General features: G+C 38.9%; 1 protein-coding gene across 2 annotated transcripts in view; it reads left to right on the top strand.

The window, feature by feature from the left end:
* Positions 1-27,904, top strand: part of TAFA4 (TAFA chemokine like family member 4) — a 215,603-nt gene that overhangs the window by 170,117 nt on the left and 17,582 nt on the right. For both annotated transcript variants that reach the window (XM_010350129.3, XM_010350127.3), the window contains exon 4: positions 20,944-21,099. In XM_010350129.3, the coding sequence (XP_010348431.1) occupies positions 20,944-21,099 (156 nt within the window). The remainder of the gene's footprint in view (positions 1-20,943; positions 21,100-27,904) is intronic.

Here is a 27,904-nt window from a genome sequence, read left to right as displayed (position 1 = left end):
TACTCAGTCCACTGACTCACATGCCAGCCCCTTCTGGAAGCGCCCTCACGGAAACACCCAGAAGTAATAATTTACCAATTTTCTAGATATTCCTTAGTATCCGTTTGACACCTAAAATTAACTATCACACGTGCATTAATATTTTATTTGAACTTAATACCATAAATGAACTCATTTACCAATCATTTGATGTAAGATCAAGGCTCTTCTTGGAGCACGGATCTAAAGTCTGAATTCCATATGGTCTTGTTTCCATAAAGCTCACCTATTTTATGTCATCCCTCAATTCCAAGTTTTCTGGTTAAAATGAAGTGTGGGCCTTAGACACTTATGAAGCCTTACAGAATTAAAAAAAAAAAAAATCCCTGCTTTTATCCTTATTTTGCCGATTCCTCGTTTGGTTGCATTTTTTTTTTTTTTTTTTTTACAATTTGCCTTTGGGTCTTTCCAAGCATTTGGATTTCTTTTTGAAGAAGCAATTCTGTTAGTTACACAATATTCAGTTAGGTTGCATGATTCCAGCTACTACAAATGATGTAAATAGGTTTGGTAGTGTACAAATTTGGTGAATATGAAGCTCAGCTCTTGCTCTTCCTATGTAAAAGTGCTGTGGTAATCCATTAGAATATTCTAGAAAGGCACTGGGTGGTGAGTGGTCTTCACACCTCTGAATCCCTTTGAACATTTTAAGTTGACATCTAAACTACTTCTGCGTTAGTAAAATTTTACTGAAATTTCATCTTTTAATGAAATAACTCTTGCGGTGGGGGGGTGCTTTTGATAATACAAAATTTTAAACTGTTTTTGTTGGGTTTTAATGTGTAAATGTGTACTTCTAGTACCATAGGAATGAGATGGGAGTGTTCCCTTATTCCCCTCATAGGAAGTGCGACACGGGTGCAGCTCATATTTTCATTACCCAGCTGCTGCTCAAACCCCAAAGGGGAGTATGGAGATGGGCAGGTACAGAGGCCATGGGGAGTGCTTTTTGGCCTCCAGTCCCACGGCAGTGTCTAGGAGTATCTGTGATTCCCGAAGCTTCAGTGAATGTGTGTTACAGTGTGCTCTCTTAGCTCTACTATCTGCAGGCAGCTTGTGTTAATCAGCTCAGTTAGATCCTCTGCCTTATCACAAGGAGAGAGGGCTTTCTGTATCCCAGGGTTCTTGCCCTAGTGTACCAAAAAAATGGATCATACATGGGCTTGGAGGACGAGTGCAAGGTTTTATTGAGTGTTGGAGGGTAGTTCTCAGAGAGATGGATGGGGAGCCAGAAGTGGGATGGAGTGGGAAGACGGTTTTCCCCTAGAGTCAGGCCACCCACTGGCTGGACTCTCCTTCAGTCTACCGCCCCCTGCCAAACTCCCCTTGGGGCCAAACTCCCCTAGGTGTCTGTCTGCATCGTTCTGCCATTGCTGGTCTGCTGGTGTCTGCTGGTGTGTTCTTTTGCTCCTCTCGACATCCAGCCACTTGTGTGTGTACCCTCTAGGTCTCAGGTTTTTCTGGGCCCAGAATGGGAGTATGGCAGACCAAAGAGCAACTTTTGGGCAGAAAACCAGAAATTCCCGTCCTCATTTAGGTCAGTGGGCACAGGCCCAAGGGTGGAACCCTCGCCGGGCACCCCACCCTTCTCTACTTAGCACTTCCCTGCCTTCCTCCGATATCAGTAAGATATGATTGCACAAAAAATTATTCTTTATAAAGTGGGAGAAGGTGAGGTGGGTCTTGAGAGCAGGCATGTTCCTCCATCGTCATTATCCCAATTTTAAAAATGTATGAAGGATAATCTGGAAATTGACTCCTTAAAAACTGTCTGTGGGTCTACCCCTTGGAAATTCCTTGTGTATTCCTGGGGGTTCACATACCCTAGTTTGAAACTGCTGTTTCAGAACGTTGGTTAAGAGAGCTTCTGCTTTGTTTGCTTCCATTTTTGTAATTGCTTTTATTTTTATAAAACCAGCCTTTGCTTATTTCAGAAATTTTCTCCTCAATCTCTTTCCTCACAGATAATCACTGTTATCAGCAGTGGTATTTCCTACTAGACTTTCTGGGCATTTCAAAACATGCTATCATCAACCTGTCCTGGGCTGTCACAAACTTTTCTACCTTTACAGCATGTAAAATGCGTAACCTCTACAACTGACCCAGTTTTGGCGTCATTCCTAAAGCAGTCATGTTTTTAGGAGAGAGATATTGTTGACAAAGTGTTTTTTTGCAAGAATTGTATTAAAAACAAACAGACAACAAAAATGAACACCAAAATCTGCAATGTAACAAGTTTAGCATTTGGATGGGATTATATTTATATTCTTTTTTTTTTTTTTTTTTTGGTCTGATTTCCTGACTAGATTGTAGCATGGGCACAGTCCTATGCAGGGATATTTTTCCTGGGTTTTCATGGTAGAAAGGTACCCCAGGCAGCTTTGTGGCCATGATACAGCTTTTACATGGCAGTTGTTTTCTGTGTTCATGTAAGCCATGTATGAAAAAGAGGATTAAAAGGATTAACTCCTGAATTCAAAAAGAATTTACTGACTGTTTACTACAGGGATCCAGCCACAAATAAAGGAGTTCTGTTTCCTGTCCTTACAGAGCTTATAGCCTAAGAGATGGTGTGCAAGAAAAGATTGTTAATTAAATATTAAGAGGATGCTACTCAGTAGGATTTCTGCATTTGTTTTTGGGAATTTTTTGATTTTTACCAATACACAACAATTGTATATATTTATGGGGTATAGTGTGATGCTTCTATATATGTATATATTGTGTAAAAAATCAAACAGGGTATGGTAGCATATCCACCACCTCATGCATTTATTATTTACTTGTAGTAAAAATGCTCAGAATCCTTTCTTCTAGTATTTTGAAATATACACCACTGATATATATATTTTATTGCACTTTTTAAGTTCTGGGGTAGATGTGCAGAACATGTAGGATTGTTGTATATGTACACACATGGCAATGTGGTTTGCTGTCTTCATCCCCTGTCACCTATATCTGGCATTTCTCCCCATCTTACCCCTCCCCAACCTCCTTACCTCCCGCTGTCCCTCCCCCATTCCCCCCAACAGACCTGAGTGTGTGATGCTTCCCTCCCTGTGTCCATGTGTTTTCATTATTCAACATCCGCCTATAAGTGAGAAGATGCGGATATATACCACTGTTAATCCTAGTCACCCTGCTGTGGAGTAGAACAGTGGTCCCCAACCTTTTTGGCACCAGGGACTGGTTTCATGGACCTCGATTTTTCCATGGACCAGGGTGGTAGGATGATTTGGGGATGACTGAAGCACATTACATTTATGGTGCACTTTATTTCTATTATTATTCCATTGTACTATATAATGAAATAATTATACAACTCACCATAATGTAGAATCAGTAGGATCCCTGAGCTTGGTTTTCTGCAACTAGCTGGTCCCATCTGGGGGTGATGGGAAACAGTGACAGATCATCAGGCATTGGATACTTATAAGGAGTGTGCAACTTAGATTCCTTCCATGTGCAGTTCACAATAGGGTTCATGCTCCTATGAGAATCTAATGCTGCTGCTGATCTGACAGGAGGCAGAGCACAGGCAATAATGCAAGCCATGGGGAGCAGCTGTAAATACAGATGAAGCACTTGTCTGCCACTTACCTCCTGCTGTGCAGCTCAGTTCCTAACAGACAACGAACTGATACTGGTTTATGGCCCAGGGGTTGGGGACCCCTGCAATAGAACACAGAATTTATTCCCCCTCTCTAACTTTCTAGCCATTGACCAATCTCTTCCCCATCTCTTTTTCGCTTCTTCTATTTTTAGCTTCTGGTTCCCACTATTCATTCTAGTGTTATGGGTTCAACATTGTTAGATTGCACATGTAAGATCATGCGGGATTTGTCTTTCTGTGCCTGGTTAAATTTTATTTAACATAATTGTCTTCCAGATTCATCCATGTTGTCACCAATGACAGGATTTCACTTTTTTAAATGACCCAATAGTATGCCATTGTGTATATATACAATATTTTGTCTACCCATTCAAACACCGATGAACACTTAGATTGATTTCATATCTAGCTATTCATACTGCTGCAATAAACACTGAAGCTATTTTTTTGGCATGTGATTTTATTTCTTTTGAATACATACCCAGTAGTGGGATTGCTAGATTGTGAGATAGTCTTCTATTTTTAATTTTTTGAGGGACCTCCATACTGGTTTCCATAATGGCTGTACCAGTTTGCATTCCCACTGACAGTGTATTAACTACTCCCTTTTCTCCACATTCACACCAGCATTTGTTATTTTTTTTTCTTTTTGATAATGGGCGTTCTAACTGGAGTGAGGTGGTGTCTCATTGTGGTTTTGATTTGTATTTGTATTTCCCTGGTTATTAGCGATGTTTAGCCTTTTTGGCCATTTGTATGTTATCTTTTGAGAAATGTTTGCTTAGGTCTTTAGCCTATTTTTCAATGGATTATTTGCTTTTTCTGCTATTGAGCTGAGTTCCTTATATATTCTGGATCTTATTCCTTATCAGATGTATGGTTTGCAAATATTTTCTCCCAGTCTGCAGGTCATCTCTTCACTCTGATTGTTTCCTTTGTTACTCAGAAGATTTTAAGTTTGATGTAATCCCATTTATCTATTTTTGCTTTTGTTGCCTGTGCTTTGGGGATCTTATATTTTGCAGATTTTAACAATTGTTAGTCAGTATTCTTATAACAAGTTGTGTGTGCATGTGGGTGTTTGGCTGCTTAAGTAAATCTGAAAAATGTAGCAAATAAAGATTTGATTTTTTTTAACCTGAAAATAACCTTAGCATTATGGAAAAAAAATGTGCTAGGGATAGAAAATTTACAGATTTTTAGAAATATTTATCAAATGCAAAGGAATAAATTCTTGTGCATGTATACATATGTGTGTGCACATACATTTGTGTGATATGTGAAAAAAATATATTCACATGTATACGTATAAGGATTTTCCTATGAATGTAAGACATGGCTTGAAAATCATCTGGTCAGATTTTGAAATATACAATCAGATTTATCAAAATAATACTGGCATATATTTGAAAAATTAACTCCTTTACCTTTCTGTGTCCCAAATTCCACTCTTCAGTTGTAACTGCTGTTCTCTTTTTATATATTTTATATTAACATCATATTTCTAATCAATATGTTTATACTGTAATTTATTGATGTATCAATTTTAGATTTTAGATATAACCTACTGTTAATATATAGTGTTTTCTTTCTTAGACAGTTTTTGTTTCTAACTGCTTTATTTCTATGCGTAAATGTTTTTAGCTTATGCATGTTATCAAATTTCCTTTTGTTCTAGAGATCATTTTCATTCTGGCTTTCCCTTCTATTCTGGCTCTTTTATTCTGGCTAGCTAAAAAACTAAGACTGGGGCTTCCTTTCACCACTCTTTTGAATTGGATTCCTTGATTCCTAGGTCCCATGTCTCTCTCTTTCTAACTCTTGTCCTTTATTTTGCTATAGCATACCTTCTAGTAAATTCCCAAATAATTGTGTTAGTGAAAATAAAAGTTTTGAGTACAGTACTAGTTGACAGATACACTGAAATATTACTTAGACTTCAACCCTATACAATTCATCCATGTAACCAGAAACCACTTGCGCTCCAGAAACTATTGAGATAAAGAATATTAAAAACAAAAAATAAAAGCTTTTAGGCAGGATCTGAAATATTTGCTAAGTCTCATGCTTTATTGATAGTTTTGTTGGGTGTGGAAATCTTTTTCTGACTTCTAAAAGCATGAGTCCATTGGTTTTCAGCATACAGTGTTACTTTTGAGAAGTCTATTAAAATTGTTTTATTTCTTTTTCCGTGTGTTAATATTTGTTTTCCTGACCTCTCAAAACTCTCACAATTTTCTTTTTGTTATCCCTCAAAACTGGAATTCCATGAGGTCACACCTGTGCTCTTCACCCATGCTTCTGGACACAAACTGAATTCAAGTCTTTCTGATCATGGATATGTATTATTTCTTTGGCAATATCTTTACTATGCTTTCTGTAGTTGTTCTTTATCTCTGTTCCGGGCCATCTCGATTGTTTCTCTAAGTATTTTCTGTTTGCTTTTGTAATTTCCATCTCTTTATCTTTGCTTTTTGAATTTTCTGAGATTTGTTTATGAAAGATTGATTTTAGCTATTAAAAAATTGAAGAATGCTTTTGTATTATTGTGATTGATTTTTTTTTATCATAGCATTTGTAATATCTTTACATACCTCTCTCTGAGAAGTATCATAGCAGACAGGTTAACAGCATTGAGAATCCTTATTACATAGATTTGATGTGTAAGATTTTTTTAAAGAGTATTTGACAATGATCTTGTAAAACTTTGTCTTGTTCTTTTACCTTCCCTACTATCAAAGACTTAATGAGATTATGTATGTGTGTGTATGTGTGCAGGTGTGTGTCTTCATTCTCTATTTGATTTCACATGTATAAACTAATGAGGAAGTATATATAAACTTTAGGTACCTGTCACATTGTAAGTGCTAATCATTATCTCTTTCTCCTTCTCTTTCTCTCCTTTTTGAGTAGTACTACTACTATTGGTATGCTTAGGTATTTTTCTGTTCCTTGTAATTGATTCTGTTTTCTAGTTCTATCTTTTCTGTTTATTTATTTTGGTCTGTTTCATATTGGAGACTCTCTCCCAACCTTGTAGCTTTTTATGGAAGCATAGACTCTTGTGAATATGGATAGAAATGGTGACTGCTGGACTTATTCTTGAGTACACTGATGGGCAGCCAGGCCTCTTGCTGTCAGACCCATGCTTCGAAGCACCTATGAGGTCCTTGAAAGTGAGTCAGTCTCTTTCCCTCAGTGTCCACTTCTGCCTGTGTCAGTCAGTCACTCCTAATCCACCTGCTTTCCATCCTCCAAAAGGCTATTAAATGTCTTTCAGCAGCTGATGTGTTCACTTCTGTACTTTGCTCTTCTGAGTTTGGATCTCATGTCTTCCTTTTCTTTGGTTTTAGTGGGTTCTTAGGAAAGAGAGAAGATAAACACAGGTGGTTACTCCACCATCTTTAAATGGAATTAGAAATTTAAAAATCATTTGAAATCTGGTTCTGCTAAGTGCTGTTAAGAAAAGATCCATGGTGCTACATGAGCATAGCATTCTAATATTTTAATTCTGGGCTTAGATATGTATTGATATGTATAGTGTGTAACAAAAATAGTATTTATAAGAGAGAGGTTAATGCCTAAAATGTGGTTTAGGTTATGATAAAAAAAAAAATGCAGCGTATTGCTGGAGCCTGTTTTACTTAGGGCTAAAATATAACAAAATTTCCTAAGGGAAAATGTTAACAATACAAATATAGTTTTTATATTTAAAATGTGCAAGTGGAAACTTATCACCAATTTCTACATTATATATACAGAGATTTATTTTTGTGCACTGAGATGGTCCTGTCCTTTAGTAGAAGAACAAATAAGAAATTTATCCAGCTGTGTATGAAATGTTGTTGAAATCACAAATGTATATATTGAAAAGGACTTATAAGGACTAAAACAAATCCTTTTGCTTATTTTTATCTTATAACTCTCCATTTGGCTTTATTCTAAATATAATCGGTATAGTTTTCTGACAGGTTCTTTGAAATTGAAGACAGCAATTTCAATTCTCCTTCTGGCTTCTTTGTCTTTTGGTTAACCATACACTTGGCTGTCGCCCTCCTTTTGCAGGGATGTTGGGAAAGGGGGGTGACTAGGGTAGAAGGAGGATGCCAGTGAAGGGCAGTGCCAGTGCCCTGCTTGTCAACTGCCTCCAAATGGAGATGTTTTTGCAGTCTTATCTATGTCTTCACAACTCTTTTATTTCAGAAGCAAGGTACTCAGTAAGCATGGGAGCCACTTCATTTGATTTCCTCTTCCCTAATGGCCCTGCTGAGTTTGAAAACTTTAAAAGCACTAGGCAATAGTAAAACCAGAGGCAGACAAACAGGAACTGGAATACCCAGTACAGTCCATTGTAACAGGGATGACAGTCATGACTCAGGTCATTGGAGATACCCTAAATTTGGCATGGGTTGGCTTCGGGTGAGAGAGCTGAGGGTTTAATTCATTGGCTGAATACTTGGGAGGGAAATAAAAAAAGTATGCACCAGGTGGGGAAAAATTATAGATTGCCAACTATCTCAAATCTTAAATTCAGTGAACAGCAGTTGGGTAAAGGGGGGCCATTGTAATGTTGATTTTTTTTTTCCTAGAAGGCATTTACTTTTTCTCTATTGTGAGAAGTATAGTTTAAGCAGCAACCAATTGAATCAAAGTTTTAAAATGTGTATTTCCAGATCTTTCCAGTTTAGTAGTAGTTTAAATCGCTTATAATAGTTGTGATTTTTTAATTAATTTTATTACTATTTCTACTATTTATTACATACTTACTACATAAAAGATGCCATTTCAGCATATTATCTATATTACGTTTTACCCTCACATCAGACTCAAAGGGTTTATTATTTTGCAGCTATAGAAACTAAGGCAAAGAGGAGTGAAGCCACTTGTTAAAAACCTTGCAGAGGAGAGAGATGGCAGAGCAGCTACTTAACTGAGGAGTCTGGGGGTTTTACTTGTATAATGGCTTCTAGCTATAGTTTGTAATGTTAACTTTTCTGTCCCAACTCTGTATTTGGAAATATCTCGAATTTGAAGAAACCTTAAAAGTATGATGAACATCTTTATGTTCCTTACTAGATTTGCCATCTGTTAACATTCTACTATATTAGAACTACTAATTACATGTCTGCCTATCTAGCTTTCTTTTTTTTCTGAAATTTTGAAAGTGACAAACCACATGTATTTTCCAAGAATAAGACCATTCTCTAATACAATTTTCTGTTGTAATAATCTATGTTGGTACAAACGGAGGCACACTTGGTTAAAATTACCAAGAGTTGAGAATGAAGATCATGTCTTATCACTGATATTTCTCGGTGATCTACAATGAATTGGGCTAAAAAGCCAATTTACTAAATGTATAAGCACACAGAGAGAGACTTTTCAGAAACATGAGTGATGATATATTGGGCTATATTACATTGTTTCCCCTGAAAAGCCAGGTAGCAAAATCCAGTCTAAATGCTGTCCCAGCTCTCTTTCAGCAGATGAGCCCCCCGACTCATCTGTTATGCTCAATTATTTTTCCCGTGTGTTACTCCCTAATATGAAGCATTTCACCTTTTTTTTTCAGCCTATGAAGTTGTAATTACTAAGTGACAGTGGGGGCTTCCATAACAAAATACCACAGTCTCGGTGGCTTAAATGAAAGACATTTATTTTATCATAGTTCTAGAGGCTAGAAGTCTGACACCTTCAAGAAGTTGTTGATCTTGGACCTCTGGCAATTCAGTTTCCGGTTGGGGCTCTCTTCCCAGCTTGCAGATGGTTGTGTTTTTGCTATGATTTCACATAGCTCTTTGTGTGAGCATGGGGAAGAATGACCTCTCTGATATCTCGTCCCCTGGGGACACCATTGCTGTCAGATTAGGACCCCACTTTTATGACCTTGTTTAACCTTACCTCCCTAAAGCTGTATCTGCAAATACAGCCCTACTGTAGGGGACAAATTCAGTACCATTCATAACATATTTTGATGGAATATTTACAAAATATAAGTGGATTAGGTTCACTAAGAAGTAAGTTGTATCTCAGTATAACATTTGAAAGGATATGTTATTTATTTAACCTTTATATTATAAAGAGGGATGCATATGTATATGTGTGGGTGTGGGTGTAGTCTGTGTCAGAGTGTGAATGTGTATGTGTATGTGTGTATGTAGTCTGTGTCATGCATTCTAAAGACCAACGTTTACCTAATGATGAGACCTCCTCAGAGCATTTACTCCATGGTGTTTATCATCTTGAGATATATGAACCTTCAAATCTATGATATTCTTGGCAAAAAGTGGTGAACAAGATAGTAGACTTCTGATTAAGAAAAATGACAAAAGGAAAGTCCTTAGAAAAGGTAGTGTTTTGAGTAGTAAGGGAAGACAGATTCAGATATCTTAAAAAGTAAGGTAAGAGACAGGAATGTTGGTTAGGATGTAGTATTTTTTGTTTTGATTTTTGACCCATTGAGTAACTTTTCTCATAATATCTATTAGAATCAAACAATAGTTAATCTCACAGAGTGTTCCAAGCAGATGAGAAATTTTCCTTGAAATATATCAAAGTTAGGAAATATATCATTTCTTTGGGTATAGGAAGAAGGCTCTAGGGGATAGGGAAAAGAGAGCTGGGATAGAATTCTTCCACTGGATTTTGCTACATGGCTTTTCAGGGGAAAGAATGTAATATAGCCTAATATATCATCCTCTGGTTTATAATTACCTTTTGCCACATAATTATAGATGTTCACAAAAACATTCAAGAGCTTTGCCAATTTTCCTAAAGGTCTCTCTTTAGGCCTTCGCTACTTAAATCACTCTCTTTTGAATATTTCAGTTGACCATCTCATCTTCAATTGTTGACCTAAATCTGCCAAATTCTCAGTTAATAGCTATGAATGCTGTTCAGGCAGCTCTCAAACAGCACTCTGTCTCAAAAAAAGAAAAAGACAAAAAAAAAAAAAAAAAAAAAAAAGAGTCTTGCTCTGTTGCCCAGGCAGGCGTGTATTGGCATGATTTTGGCTCACTGCAACCTCCACCTCCCGGGTTGAAGTGATTCTTATGCATTAGCCACTTGAGTAGCTGGGATTTCAGGCATGCGCCACCATGCCTGGCTAATTTTCATATTTTTAGTAGGGACAGGTTTTGCCATGTTGGCCAGGCTTGTCTTGAATCCCTGGCCTCAAGTGATCTGCCTGCCTCAGTTTCCCGAAGTGGTGAGATTACAGGTTTGAGCCTCTGTGCCCGGCCCCAACATCACTTTTATTGATTTTATGATATTTTTCATCTTTTGTAATATTTGCATCATAGGATATTTTAGACAGTCACTGAGAGATAGACAGACTTACCAAGACAGCGCCTGGCGTTGAGTAGGGACTAGTTTTATGTAAGCAAGGCATATTTTTTTATTCTGATGAATTTAAGAAATACATAGCAAAAACCATACCCTGCAAATAGACCATCCATTACAAATGTAACATATCAAAAATTGGGGCGAGGAATACTGTCAATGAACCATCTGTGCGCCTATAAAAAGCCTGCCTTTCCTTTGATGCTTTTCCCATTTCCTTCTACCTATTCAGACATCTCTCTGAGACTTTCCCCCATAGCATACACATATGCTGTAATTTCTCACATCTTAAAAATGTCGGCTGTATAACATCTTTATACCCTATTGGTGGCATTCTCATTTCTCTTCTTCCCTTGATAACGCCATTTCTCAAGTAGTCACTATAGTTATTGTCTACAGTTTCTGAATTCTGCTCTCTCAAATCCATTTCAATCAATATTTACCTCCATTTTTTTGTCACTTTTTTTTTTTTAAAGTTAAGGCCACCCATGGTTTTCCCAGTCTCTTAACATGGAGGTGATCTTGTTCTTTATCCTCTAGCTGCAGTTTTTCCCTCTGGGATTTTATCTAGTCTCATGGCTTTAAATACTACACGCATGGCCAGTAATGAGCAAATGTCTATCCTAAAGCCAGACTTCTCTCTTGAACTTGAGACTTAAATGTCTGGACTTCTCTCATTTAGGTGACTAATTAAAATATGAAATTTAACAACCAAGTTCCTAGTTTTCCCTGGTTTATTTAAGGGACAACCCTGCTATTCTTGTTCAAACTCGAAACTTTGGAGTTAGCGTCTTAACATCCAGAATCTCTATATCCAGAAGCCTCCATACCCAGAATCCAACCTCTTCTTCCCACCTCCACTGCCACCACATTGGTCCAGCCCACCACCAGCTTTCCAGGGATTACTGTGGCAGGAGATGGTGTCTCTGCTTCTTCCATCCTTTCCCCTCTTTAATCTGCTCTGAGCACAGTAGATTCTTTTAAAATATATGTCACATTAAGTCGTCATAAGCTCAAAATATCAAGTGGCTTCTTACCCCACTTTGAGTAAAGGCTCAAGCCTCTATAGTGACCCATGGGTTCCATGTAATCACCCACACACTTTTAGTATCTTTCTGGCATCATCTCCTTATTGTCCCTTCTCTGACACAGCTCCCGTCACAGGGACATTTTCCCCTCAGATTCTGCAAGGATTTTTTTCTTTTCAACAGCTTTAATGTCTCACTCAGTACTCAAATGTTAGTTTCTTAGGCTCTTCCTGTTTTAAATTGCATCTTCCTTTGTGTTTTTTCTATCACTATAATATAAAAGATTTTCAAGAAAGACAAATTTTTTTTGCTCATTTTGTTCAGTGTTATATTAGCATGTGCTTGTCAGAGTAAATTTTTAGCAAATAATTATTGAATATATAAGCAATAAAAGCCAAAAGGTGTTTATTCAGTATCTACAGTGTTTCAAGTGGTTCACTGTGTTTATTAAGCACTCCATTTAAACTTTATAATTATCATATACTACTTACATATGCAAAATATAAGATTGAGAGGCTTAATCAAATTACCTAAGTTTGAAAGCTGATATTCCAGCTCAGTTCTTTTGACTCTTAAGTTCAATGCACTGTCCTTCGTTACTGGCAGGTAAAGATAAGTCCACTTCCATCTTAGGAGAACAGTCAGATAATTCTATTTGCCATCTCTAATTGTTGAGACTGGAAGTGTCTCTCTTTCTTACTGGTCTATTAATGCCTAGCAGAGGCCCTGGCACATAGTAGGGGCCCAGTGGGTATTTGTCTTCACATCTAAACTACCAAGTTTTTCCATTGAATGGCTACTGTAATTTTTTTATAAAGCGATGTCTTCCTTCTTAATTAAAAGTGGAAGGAGAAGAAAGTTGAGAATTACAAGAGAACTGCAACTAGGAACACTGGGCATGTTTGCCAAGGGAAGCAACTAGCCATGGCCTAATCTTCTGCTTTCATTTCATGAAATCTTGTATTTAGCCTTCTCTTTCCTCTGTTCTGCTCCCATGGAGAGATAGGCTGAAAATGCCGTACAGAACACCACTCTGAAATCAAACAAATGCCTTCCAAGAAGATCAGTGGAGTGTGGGACTTCTCTTAGAGGCTGTATTTTCTAGTGCTGGGAAAGGAGGAAGGGGAAAAAGGATTTGAACAAAAGGAAAAGGATGCAAGGGAAATAGTAGCATGAAGAAAGTCTCCCTAATCTGATGCTTTCTGTGTCTCTATTAAGTTTCAAGTAGTTTCAGCTGGAGAACTTCTATTGCAGATGTGGTTTTGTATTTTATCCCTTTTATCATAGAAAAGCCCTGCCTGCACTGGGACAAATTGTTTTTTTTTTTTTCTATTATTTGAAACTTTTCTTAAAAGTATATTTAATAAGAAAAAAAGATACGTATTTAAGCTATTTACTCTTCAGATAAAGTTAATCAATTCTCTGTAGCAGTCCTGAAGCAATCAATTTTTGTTGTGAGGATTATCATAACACTTTTAATGGTGTCTATATCAACTATTCTGGTGAATGAGGAAACAGGCATCTCACATTTTACAGCCCTGCCAGTATTTTAAGTCTCCTTTTTTGTACAGAAAATATGCAACCCGATTGCAATTTCAGAAGTGTGGAAAGGAATCGAGTAACAGTTTCAAGTTTCCCCACTTAAAAAATATGTCTCAGAGAGCACCAAGAACAGTCTCTGGCACGTAGTATGTTGTACGTAAGAGTTGGTAAAATAAATAGAAATAAGCACCTACACATCTACCCCCCATCTGCCCACCCAGACAAAGCCAGAAGGGAAGTAGCCTAGCCACTGAAAGGATTAACAGACAGCATGAAGGGGACAGTGTTTAGTTTTTTTCTTTGTCCAGTTTCCCTCCTAGGAGCAGCCCCATTTCTGCATAACACAGTCTTGCCTACTCCAATTCACACTTCAAAACTTTAAAGTAAACTCCATATGAGAAGTTTCATCTGCAACCTCTCACTTATTGCATGGGCCTCATGTTATGTTCTCAATATTTAGCTTCAGTTTTCAAGATGGATTGCCACACCATTATGTTCCCCTGCTGTTTAAGAGAAAAAAGTCATCTTTGTTTTAAGTGAATTTACTTGAAGTGGCCACTCTCTGGTACCCTCCTGTACCTTTCTAGAGAATCAAGTTTATAACAAAAGCTGCTAGTTTCAAGTCTGTTTCAGCTTCCATTTATCCCCTCCCCCATCCTACACTACTATATGTTATACATAGCTGTAAGATACTTGTGATGGTTACTTTTATGTGTTATCTTGACTGGGCCATGCGGTGCCCAGATACTTGGTTAAACATTATTCCCAATGTGTCTGGGAGGATGTTTCTGGAGGAGATTAACATTTGAATCAGTGGATTGAGTAAAACAGATGGCCCTTTCAAATGTGGGTGGGCCTCATCCAATCTGCTGAAGACCTGAATAGAATAAAAAGGCTCCTCCACTCTTGAGTAAGAGAGAAATCTTTCTGCCTGACTGCCTTTGAGCTGGGATATCAGTTTTTTTTTTGAGACCAAGTTTTGCTCTTGTTGCCCAGGCTGGAGTGCAGTAGTGTGATCTTGGCTCACTGCAACCTCCATCTTCCAGGTTCAAGCAATTCTCCTGCCTCAGCCTCCCAAGTAGCTGGGATTATAGGCATGCGCCACCACATTCGGCTAATTTTGTATTTTTAGTAGAGATGGGATTTCTCCATGTTGGTTAGGCTGGTCTCAAACTCCTGACCTCAGGTGATCCGCTCGCCTAGGCCTCTCAAAGTGCTGGGATTACAGGCATGAGCAACCATGCCTGGCTGTGATATCAGTCTTCTCCTGCCTTCAGACTTGAACTGAAACATTGGCTTTCAGTTCAAGTCTTAAAACTGCTGACCTTCAAGTGGGAATGACAACATTGGCTCACCTGGTTTTCAATAGGCCTTTACACTTGGACTGAAACTAGACAAATGGCTCTCCTGAGTCTCCATCTTAATAGACTGCAGATCTTGGGACTTGCCTGCTATGATAATTGCATGGGACAACTCCTTAACATATATCTCTTTTTCTCTATGTGTACATTCAACTGGTCCTGTTTCTCTGGAGATTGTTAACTAATACAATGTTATAACATGAACTGCTCAAGCAATTATATGCAGCAATTTCTATGTGCCATTCACACTGGATCCTTATTTTCTGCCATCAGGCTTTGAGGAACTTTAAGTATCTGTTTCTGAGTACCTACCTCCTGTGTCAGGAAATTACAAAGAAATAAAAATATATCCTTATTCAAAGATCATAGTTGTATTTGTTTGTTCTCATGTTGCTAATAAAGAAGTACTCAACACTGGCTAATTTATAAAGGAAAAGAGGCGGAGTTTCTTTCTTGTTACCCAGGCTGGAGTGCAATGGCGCAATCTCAGCTCACCGCAACCTCCGCCTCCTGGGTTCAGGCAATTCTCCTGCCTCAGCCTCCTGAGTAGCTGGGATTACAGGCATGAGCCACCATGCCCAGCTAATTTTTTGTATTTTCAGTAGAGACGGGTTTCACCATGTTGACCAGGATGGTCTCGATCTCTTGACCTCGTGATCCACCCACCTCGGCCTCCCAAAGTGCTGGGATTAAAGGCTTGAGCCACCGCGCCCGGCCGGGAACTCCTTTTTAATAAAACCATCAGATCTTGTGAGACTCATTCACTATCACAAGAACAGCATGGGAGAGACATAACCCCATGAGTCAATGACCTCCCATCAGGTGTCTCCCATGACACGTGGGAATAGTGGTGGCTACAATTCAAGATGAGATTTGGGTGGGGACACAGCCAAACCACATCAGTTGTCCAGTATCACCAATACACAAATTTCTAAAAAGACTGTGTGGAACCACAGAAACACTGTCATCAAAAGAAAAAGATGTTGTCAGTGGGAAACTGAGGTATATCCCATGGCTTGCTGAGGTGGAGGTGCCATTTTTGGCTTTACTTGGTAAAACACAAGCTATAAAGCAAGAGGCGAACCTTTCTTTCATCCTGAGGTTTGAATATCACCTCTTCTCAATCTCTAGTTATGAGGCCCCAGGCAAATTAGTTCATTTCTGTACATTTTGTTAAAGATAAAATCAGAGTGAAAAATAGTATCTACCGCATAGCATTTTTATAAGATTGCATAGGATGGTATTTGTTAAAAAAATTTCAAACAGTACCTAAAATCTATATTTCATCGAATCTAAGATGCCATCAGTTGTGAGATATACCACTATTATGTGTATTCCTAAGAAGGAAAAGCAGTGCCAATTATAATTGTAATGTGCTATTAGTTATGTCACCTCCTGATGTTTTTAAAGGTGAAAAAAAATATGTATCTTAAAATCAGTGAAGTACAATAGTTGTTGCTGTATGAATAATTAAAATTCTGGATCAGGCAAGTTGATTATTCAGGGTAGTGTGGACCGATTGTAAGTTTGAATAGAAAATAATCCATTTCTACTTGTGGATGGTTGCAGAGAAACAGAGTTCTAAGTAAACCAAAGCATTACTGAATGTCCAGCTCATTTCTTGACTGTTCCAAGAGTTACACATATATTTTTAATTTTCTTGGTGAAGTTTAAAGCTGCTTTCATTACAGACTCTCAAAGGTCATTTAGTAATCTAACCATGGCATGATGATTTTTAATGGACTGAATGTCTGTATCTTCTCCAAGTTCACATGCTGTAGTCCTAACCCCAAATGTGATTATATTTGGAGAGATGGCCTGTGAAATGGTGATAAAAACTAAATGAGGTCATTTAAGGGCATGGTCTTAATCTGACAGGGCTGGTGTCCTTATTAAAAGAGGAAGAGACACCAAAGCTTGTTCTGTTCTCCATGTGAGGACACAAGGTGGCAGCTGTCTGCAAGCCAGGAAGAGAACTCTCACCAAGAATCAAACAGGCTGACATCTTGAGTTTGGACTCCCAGTCTCCAGAATGATGAGAAAATACATTTCTGTTGTTTAAGCCACCCAGTCGATGGTATTTTGTTACTGCAGTCCAGGCAGACTGAGACAATAACCAATGGGAGACTACTTCCTGAGAGATACCTGTGAATGAATCATCCTGGCCCCTGTATGTGGCTAGTCATTAGCTGTCAGGGAATGTTTGAATGGAAGTTGCTTATTTGCAATTGGAAACCAAAGACAGGATCTCCCTTCCAAGCTTTCCCAGCCCTTCCTTTTCTGCTCACTCAGTGCTAAAGTTTTATACTACTTTACTGAGATTATAATTACTATTTATTTAATTTTACAATTGTATACAACTACCTATGGGAAATCAACGCTCTTGTTATGAACATTTAATTAGGTTTATCATTTTAATCACTTCTCCATATTCATGCTTTCTTAAGTAGTCGATTGAAAACTTTCTCTCTTGCTGGTAGTTTGATTCTCTGGGCACTGGTTCTGTCTGTGTGTATTTTACAAATGAAACTTCGCCTTAGCATTCGTTCTTACCAGTAATTGAACTTTGCTGCCATCAACATTGAAGATGAGAGGGATGGTCCAGAAAAAATTCAGAATAATATAGAGGTTATTGTTTGGAAAGCATGTCTTTATGGATAAAAAGTCTGAATCATGGAATATTTTTAAACTGGTTTTACTCTGAAACACATGCATCAACAGAAACCAAGCAAAGCATTAACCAGTGGGAATCCTTGGGGAAACCTCTTTTAATGAGTAGATGAAATTGCTTACAATTCACAAAACAATTTATATGTAAATGGATGTATCTGAAAATTATGAGCACACTTGAGGGTACTTGAAAAAGTTGTGTTTCCTCAATAATTTCTGAACAGAACCTCTACAATCTTGTTTACGTTATTTTTATCAGAGCAAAGGCAAGTCTCTCCAGCCTGGTATAGCCAGAGTTGGTATATTAGTTATCTACTGCTGTGTAACAAAACACCCCTAATCTTGGAAACCTAAAACAATCATCAGACATTATTATTTCATACACAGCTTCTGAGCATCAGGAATCTGGGAGTGGCTTTGCTGGGTGGTTCTGGCTCAGGATTTCCCATGCGAGTATAGTGGGGCTGTAGGATCCGCTTCCACACGTGTTCATGTGACCAATGGCAGCAGACTAGTTCTTGGCTATGTGGGCTTCCACATAGGGCTGCTCATGGTTTCCCCAGAACACATGATGAACACGAGTGAGTGTGCCACTGTCTTATCCCCTAATCATGTATGTGGCAAACCATCACTTCTGCTGTGGTATGCTCCTGTCACACAGACCAACTCTGGTTTAATGTGGGAGGGGCCTGCACAAGGAGTCTGTTTGCAAGTTTACTGACACAGCTGTTGTCAGGATGCTTCAGTTTCTTACTACCTAGGACTGTCTGTAGGTCTGCTCATGCCAGGGTTTCCTGTGAGTAAGTGATCTGAGGGTCTGGAGATGACAGCCACCTAATTTTGGACTTGACAAACCAGCACATCTGCTGCATGTTATTGGTCATATAGACCAACCCTGACACCATATGGGAAGGGACAGCACAAACATGTGAATACTTGGAGGTGGGGATGACAGGCAAGCATCTTAGAGCATAGCTGCTGTAGCTGACATGTGACCTAAGCCAGGCCAGTCAGATGCACCCCTTCCTAGAGCTAACACGTGGAGTAGAATGACAGATTCAGAGTGGAATTACTCAGGTTGGGCCTTGGGAGTGGTTCCACTTATGGTTAAGCTACATTCGCTCTTCATTCTACAAACTCCTGATTTTCCAGTAAAATCTCTCTGCGTTAAGTTAGCTCAAATCAGATTTTGTTGTTCCAACAAAAGACTCCTAACTGATAAAATGGATTCCAAAGTAAATTACTAGATTGGAATTGGAGACATCAGTGTGTACTTATGCTGTACCTGCACACATAATTCCTTGACCTGTTTGCCGAGAGGGTCCGAATCACTCCCTACTTGTAATGAGTAAACCTACACATTGAGATTCAGGTTCCTAAACCTGATGCCCCATGAAAAGTAATCAAGGATTCTTGAATAAATGATGGAGGCAGGGAAAATACCAGTTAAGTCTAGAACATCTTGAGGGTCCAAAAGTTATTAAATTCTCAAAGAATGATGGGAATATGACACAGCTCCTCCTGCCTAGATGTAGGACAATACAAAGGGTCTCCTCTTGCCCAGATCTGGGATGATTTGAACATTAATATAGAAACAGTCTTACAACTATAATATTGATAACTGATTCAGGTGGAAATCATTAATGGGTACTAAAACTAGTAGATGAAAGTCTGATAAAGAATGGGATATATTCATAGTCTCACTAATATATCTCCCTCGAAATGCTTACTAATTATAAAAAGAAAAATAATACCTTTACAATGGAGAAGGCTGACAGATACTACCCTAGCCATGTAATTAAAGGTAATAACACGGATAATGGGGAAAAAAAGACACTGAGTGTTTCCTGATATGATGCACTAAGAATAAAGAATCCATTCTGGGGAACTCTGCTAAAAATGCATTGCTTGAATATAATCAAGAGGAAGCATCACACAAATACAAACTGAGGGACATTCTGCAAAATAATTGGCATGTAACTTTTGAAAAATGTCAAGGTCAAGAAAGGAGGAGTTTCTGAATAAAGAAGGCTAATGAAACGTGACAACTGAATGCAAGGCATGCACCTTGGTTGGATTCTCAGCAGGGGGGAAAATAGCTATAAAAGGCATTATTGGGAGATTAGCAAAATTTGAATATAGATTGTACATTACATAGTAGCATTGCATCATGCCAAATTTTCTATCTTTAATCATTATATAACCTCATGTCTTTGTTTTTAGAAAATATACAGTGAAGTAGTTAGGGATAAATGGGCATCATGCCTGAAACTTACTCTCAAATGGCTTAGAAAAACATGAGAGTGAATGATAACGCAAATGGTGCCACATGTTAACAACTGGTGAACCTGGGTGAAGTATATTATTAGTTAGCAATCACTGCTGTAACAAAGTACTACAGATTTAGCAGCATGTTTCTGTAGGTCAGAAGTCTGGCACTGCGTGGCTAGATTCATTGCTCACGGTTTTGCCACTGGGTTCAAATCAGGGTATCAACAGGCTGCATTCCTTTATGGGAGGCTCTGGGGAAGAATCAGCGTCCAAGCTTACTTGGGTTATTGGCAGTTCTTAAGGTTGTAGGAATGAGATCTCCATTTCCTTGACATGTGGCCCCTCCATTGTCAAGCCAGTAATGACACCTGATGCTCTTAATCTGTCTGCTTTTCAACTCATTTGATCTCACTGGCCCCACTGGATAATCCAGGCTATGTTCCCTCTCTTAAAATCAACCAGTTGGCCAGTCACGGTGGCTCATGCCTATAATCCCTGCACTTTGGGAACCTGAGGCAGGCAGATCACTTGAGGTCAGGAGATTGAGACCAGCCTGGCCAACACTGTGAAACCCCCTCTCTACTAAAATACAAAAATTAGCCGGTGTGGTGGCACACATTTGTAATTGTAGCTACTCAGGTGGCTGAGGCAGGAAAATCGCTTGAATCCAGGAGGTAGAGGCTGCAATGAAGTGGGATTGCATCACTGCACTCCTGCCTGGGTGACAGAGTGAGATTCTGTCTCAAAAAACCCAAAAAGCAACCAATTAATTTCAGTCACATCTGCAAAATCTCTTTTGTCATGTAATTGACGTAATATAACCATGGGTGTGACCACAGGGGTTGAGGATCCTGGAGGCCTCATTTCTGCCTACCACAGGTTCACAGAAGCCTTTTGCACTCTTCTTACCGCCTTTATATAAATTGGTAAATGACATGTTACCAAAATAAAAAGTTACAAAGACTCATAAGCATAGCATGGGAAGTTGGAAAATGTCATCATAGCATTGTTCTGGTTGTGGTGGTGTCATTTCCTTCTAACAGCACTGGGTCTGTTTTTCTCCCCCTTTACCTACTAGGCCACCACCAAATCAAGCAAGGGACCTGTGAGGTGGTCGCTGTGCACAGGTGCTGCAATAAGAACCGCATAGAAGAGCGGTCTCAAACGGTCAAGTGCTCTTGCTTCCCAGGACAGGTGGCAGGCACAACTCGAGCTCAGCCTTCTTGTGTTGAAGGTAAGACCTCTCTGGTCAGTATTTCTGATAGGTGAAAACCCACCAGGAATCTCCCTACTTCACTGTTTTTGCAACCCAAAGAAACCTAAGGTTGCTTTGAGATCAGTTTTAATCCAAAAGTTAACATAAATACAACTCCAAAAATTTCTTAATGACTAGGGTAAGTCTTCAATAATGTCCCTCAGGGGGTAACAATGGAGAGTTACATTATAGGTCAGTTGGGAAGATGTGCTTCAATTTCTTTTGCTCACCTGTCTCCAAATCTCACTCACCAAAGGAATTGTTTCCTCAGATGCTCTGTTCTCTCTCCTCTTATACGCTATACTCAAATTTAGCAGCGTGGCTTTCTCACTTCATGCTTGGTGTTATAGATTAGTATCCTCTCTTTTATTACTAGTTTATCATTTTAACCAACATCTATAGGACATCCTCTTCAGAACAACTTCCCTGGGAATAGTTTGGAATCAGGTACCATTCATTTGTAATCTCCAAATTCCCTTGCAGAGTGCTGTACTAGTGGTTAAAAAATATATATGAATGTTGATGGTTGTAGGTAGAGGCTGGGATTGATTTCTTTTGATACCCCTGGGTTCTTCCAGCAGACACTGTGTTAGAAACAAGTGTCAGTCCCCAGGGGAACAGATACGTGGGTCCTGTAGCAGTTGCTCTGCAGTGTTATGAAAACTCCTTGAAAATGAGCATGTCCAGGCTCATGTGATGTATGTCTAAAGGTCAGTGGTTAAAACACATACATTCTTAACTCCAGATCATATTGCACAGTGAACAATAACAGCTGATTTACCTGCAGCCCATTCCTCCTACCAAACACACACATAGACATACACAACTATGTGGGCTGTGTGGTTATGGTGGTATATATCAGCACCATCTCAGCCACCTTTAAAGCAGAAAAGTGGAAGTGGAAAATTTCCACCTGCAGTTCTTTACCAGAAACTTTGGGGGCCAAATGTGTTGCTGAATTCAGACTTTGTTCATGTTTTGTGTGGGTAACATAGTACATATACCAACTATTACCTTAGAGACCTACTGTGTTCTCCACTTGTACCCCATAATCATAGAATTATTATGTCTGCAGTGAAATATATGAATATTCATGCAGGATGTGATAAGGCTGGATAAAGAACTTCATGTTAATTCAAGTCAGGTTTTGCTGTCATCTTACAGAAAAACTTTGAATTTTCAGACCTTTTTGGATTTGGCGATTATTGATAAATGATTATGAACCTATAAAAAAAGGTGAAGATCTTTAACATTTGAAAAATGGCATTTAAAAGAAATATGCTGAGTTTCTATACCTCCAGCTGGGGAAGTCTAATGTATTTATCTGCTCCATCAATTGTATCCAAATCACAACCATTCTGTCTCCTGGCTGTCTATCATGTCAGCCTGCTTTTCTACATCCCTACTGCTACCTCTACAGCCCAGGATCTATTCTAAGGGCACACCCTTAGATCTTGCTGAGTGTGTCACGCCTCTCCTTTAACTTTACATTCTGTAGCCAGAATGATATACAAAAACGGAATGGATCGTGACACTCCCATACTGAAAATCACAATTTAGTGGCTTCCCCCTGTCTTGAAGATAAATTCCAAGTTCTTTACCATGGCTTGCAAAGTCCTGAAAGATCTGGCTGTCTCAGTTCTCTTTCAAGTACTCTACTCTACGCAATCTAGAGTTCTTCCCATTTCTTTTCATTTCTGCACATTACTAATTTATATGCCTTGCCTGAATCATTGCCCTCCTCCCCATGACACAAAACTCGTCTGCTTAATTCTTCTTATTCTCCTTTCAAATCTTTTCTAAGTTCTTGTATCATCTTGGACTTCCAGTTCATGATATTCATCCCACGTTGTAAAAATGTATGCCTTCCAGTTAGTATGTAAGCAGCCTGTGGATGGTGACATGGTCTTTTACTTTGATCTCTCCCCATTGGCTGGCCCATAAACAAGTTTTGGCACAGTGGAGAATGGACTTTTCTAATCGCAGATTGTTCTTTACAGGCAATGTGTTTGCTTGCCTCTGTAGGTCTTAAACATCTTGTAACAAATTCTGTTTATACTCTAACCAAGAATGTTTTACAATATTCAAAGCACTTTTATTGGTACCTAAAAAGTACCGACAGGGCAGTGATGACTATTCGTATCTTCATCTTAATAAGGAAAATATGAATATCTTACCGCAAACTATCTTGTTTTAAATTTTATGTATGGGCAAATCCCCTTTAGCCACCATCCTAGAGGTAACTTCATTTATCTGTTTGGTCAATAGATTTTTCTGTATGTTTGTGTATTTGGAGATAGGTTTGTAGAAAACAGTGGTAGATTTCAACATGAGTGTGTGTTTTACACAAATGCTATTACATTGGATATTTAACTCATCCTGCTTTATTCCTGTCAGTATTAGGTGCAGAAATCTGTGTGTGCTGGTACAGGTTGATCTAACTTGGTGTTTTCAATTGCTCCATAGCATTCCATGTATGGATAGGCCATATTATTTAGCCATTCTTCTTCCTTTTTTAATATAATGACAGGGTCTTGCTCTGTCATCTAGGTTGGAGTACAGTGGCATGATTATAACTTACTGCTGCCTTGAACTCCTGGGCTCAAGCAATCCTCCTACCTTGGCCTCCCAAAGTTTTTGGATTACAGGTGCGAGCCATTACACCAGGCCACCATCCCTTTGTTGATGGACATTTTGGTTGTGTTTATGGCAAAACAAACAGACTCACAGGTTAACTAAATGGTGTCCCTAGCATCACAGGATCAGTGATATAGACCAATCATGGAGCATCTGAACAGAGTCTATACAGTGCTGTCTACTAGAACTTTCGGTGATGATGCACTTGTTCCCTGTCCATATATTTATGGAAATAACCTGTGTAGATAGGTCTCTATATGTATATGTGATGATGCCTATGTCCAGTATGGCTAGTGGCCATTAGCCACCAGTGGCTATGGAGCATTTGAAATGTGGCTAGTATAAATTTAAATTTAATAGGCACTTGTGGCTCAGACCTTCACATTGGACAATGCAGTATACACTTTATGTAAACATGTAACTTGAGTGTAACATTTGTGGTCAGAGAATACCAATACCCTGAAAGGTGAGATTGTATCTTTCAACTTGTGTCTGCTATCCCCAATATTGCCTGGCAAACAGTCGGTGTTCAATAAATATTTATTGGATCAAAGTCACTCAGAAGTGTAGGAAGTTTAAGCTTTAGTTGGGATGTATGTCCAATTTCATCCGTCTCTGATCTCTTCCTTATCTGAAATGTTTCCATTAGGGCTTTTTAGCTTTATCTGCTTAATCTTTATCCCATAATAATTATGCAGTATCATGCCTTTAATTGGCATGTGAGAAGACCTATTCTCTGCTGATATGTTCTCTTATCTTATTTGTCAATAAGAATAGAAAAGATCTAAAATATAAAATTCACCTGAATTTACATTTAAATTAAAACAAAGGCAAGAAGGTGTTGGCATGGGGCACTAATTAATGCCAAAATAGAAATTGGAATATCCTTTTGCATTTCTCTTAATCCACACCACAGATACTTATCTAGTATTTTCATTGCTTTTCCGTAAAATCATAGCTTATATTTTATAAACAGGGAGAATAATTAGCTGTTCCCCTTCTACCAAACGTTTTTGTTATAATTAACTTATAAACCTCCCCCAAGTTATTGAAGTGGGTCTTTGATATACATTGGAGTTTTGGGAGATTGGACAGGGAATTATTTGATTGTAAGGCTGTGGTTACTTGGGTCCTAAAACAGACAGCTATTTAGCTGGTAAGCTTTCTTCTTTTTGAATCTTCAGCCGGCATATACAGGGCTGTTTCATGGTGGAAACTATATTCTACACATTTATCAAAATACTGCTCTATAGAGATAAGGCTGAATGGTTTTATGATAAAATTAGACAAATGTATAGTACAAGAAAGTTTATTTTGTCAAAATGAATGCTTTCTAAATATTGGGTTTAAAAGAGATTAATAAAAGCTCAGGAATGGAAAGTAGTTAATTTTCAAAGCTATTAAAAAATTTCCGATGCCCTAATTTCTATCACCTTTTTTTTTGTTGTTTTTTTGAGATGGAGTCTCGCTCTGTTGCCCAAGCTGGAGTGCAGTGGCACGATCTTGGCTCACCGCAACCTCTGCCTCCAGGGTTCAAGCGATTCTCTTGCCTCAGCCTCCCAAGTAGCTGGGACTACAGGCATGTGCCACCACGCCTGGGCAATTTTTTGTATTTTTAGTAGAGACAGGGTTTCAACGTGTTAGCCAGGATGGTCTCCACCTCCTGACTTCATGATCTGCCCACCTCGGCCTCCCAAAGTACCGGGATAACAGGCATGAGCCACTGCACCTGGCCCACGTTTTCAAGATATCAGAATTCATTTAGTTAAGAAGGACAGTTACTGTTTGGACTGCAGACAACTTTTATGGCTTTATGGGCTGTGTGATGAGACATAGGGTCTCTCTTTAAAATATGTTTCTATTGGGATTTTTTTACTGGGCATGTTCTTCTTCCACCTAAAAGGTATTTTTCTCAGTGAAGTCAGGTAAATGACAGAGAGGATTTTACCAAAACACTTAAGGAGTTGGGAGGATATGTATGTTGCATATGCTGGTTCGTTCATCAAGTTTTAATTTGGCACCTTTGTGCCTGACCTGCCCAAGATGCCAGACGGAAGCATGGTAAGGAGACTCAGGTCCTGGGTTCAAGGAACCCAGAATTTACTAGTTCAGAGAAACCAACTCTCGTTAATGAAGGACTCCAAGGGAGAACAGAGAGGTGGTCAGGGATGCTGCCCTTGAGAAGAAATGGGTCTGAACTTAGTAAGCAGAAGGATATGATGGTGGAAGGAAGTAGGGAACAAGGAAGCACAAAGCATATGAGAATGAGTGGGGCTAACTTGGGAAATAGAAGTAGCTTTGTCTGGCTTGGAAACAGTAGAAATTAAAATCACAGCTTTTGATGTGAGAGGCCTTAGAATAAGTCAAATTTTAGGATTTAATTCCTGCCTTCTGGGAATTTGCATTTTAGGAGAGTGTGCCAATAAGAAAGAGCATAAAGTATTATGAACAAAGTTTATATAAGGCACTGTAAGATTCCTGAGAAGGAAAAATGTGATGTCTGAATTTGACAGGTCACCTCGTCAGCATGGTGAGCTCACAGTTAGCCAGGATTTGTGTGTGCATGCATGTGTGTGTATTAGTCTATTCTCACGCTGCTAATAAAGACATACCCGAGTATGGACATTTTATAAAGCAAAAGAGGTTTAATGGACTCACAGTTCCATGTGGTTGGGGGTAAGGTGAAGGACGAGCCAGCATGTCTTACATGGCACAGGCAGGAGAGCATGCGCTGGGGAAATGCCCTTTATGAAACCATCAGATTTTCAGAGACTTACTCACTATTCCATGAACAGCACATGGGAAAAAAATCTACCCCCATGATTCAAATACCTTACACGAGGTCCTCCCATGAACCTTAGGGATTGTATGAGCTACAATTCAAGATGAGATTTGGGTGGGGGCACAGCCAAACCATATCAGTGTGTATATATGTGTGTATGTTTGAGAGAAAACTCACAAGTAGATGTGCAAAAACTTTAGATTCATGGAATTGCCCATGGTAGGGGCAAGAAGGAAGACATAAAATAGAGGTGGCATGGTGCTGATGATTGATTAGAATTATTTTCATAAGTCAGAGCATTGAGCAGGTCTGATGAACTAGCACAACCTCTTATTTTGAATTAGTAGCCCTTCAAACTATAGATCAATGCTTCTCAAGCAGGGGTGACTTTGCCCCCTTGGGGATATTCAACATTGTTTGGACACAGTTGGGAGAGGGTGCTACTGGTGTTTTTAGCACGTAGAGGCTGGAAATGGTGCCGTATATCTTACAATGCATAGGATTGACACCCACGATAAAGAATTAACCAGGTTCAAATGTCTATGATGTTGAGGTTGAGAAACCCTGACTTAGAGGTCCCCAGTATATGTGGATATGCTTGTGTAGATCTGCATTTAGCAGGGAGGACAAACCTCCATCACAGAAGATCAGTGTATGTGTACTGATGCACTGACTTGGTACTCTGTGTATTTGTGGAACCATATTGTGTTATTTGCAGAATGTGTGAACAAGATTCCTTGAAAACAATGTTAGTGCTCCAACTACTGCTCTTAGGCCTATTAGCCAGGTCAAGTTGGTATGGCTTCTTTCCTTAACAAGAAATATAAAAGTTAATAAATGGCCTGATTTTTAAAGAACACAGTGAGAATCTTGAAATAATGTGATCGAAATAACTGAAGTCACAAAGTGTTAAAATCTTGGAGCATATTCTATAAGGCCTATATTCTAGGAAGATGTTTTCTTAGTTTTTCTGTTCATAGCTGCAGTATAAACATACAGTTTTCTTTAGAATAACCTTAACATGTGTATTGTCAGGATTCTCTAGCAGGATAGAACTAATAGGATAGACGTATATATGAAGGGGAATTTATTAAGGAGTATTGACTCATGCGATCATAAGGTGAAGTCACACAATAGGCCGTCTGTAAGCTGAGGAGCAAGGAAGCCAGTCTGAGTCCCAGAACCTCAAAAGTAGGGAAGCCGACAGTACAGCCTTCAGGCTGTGGTGGAAGGTCTGAGAGTCCCTGGCAAGTCACCGGTGTAGGTTCAAGAATCCAAAAGCTGAAGAACGTGTGGAATCTAATTTTGAGGGCAGGAAGCATCCAGCATGAGAGAAAGATGGAGGCTAGGAGACTGAGCCAGTCT

This window comes from Saimiri boliviensis, chromosome 8, assembly GCF_048565385.1.
Source record: "Saimiri boliviensis isolate mSaiBol1 chromosome 8, mSaiBol1.pri, whole genome shotgun sequence".
Lineage (NCBI taxonomy): Eukaryota > Metazoa > Chordata > Mammalia > Primates > Cebidae > Saimiri > Saimiri boliviensis.
This window is presented reverse-complemented; position numbering and strand designations above follow the sequence as displayed.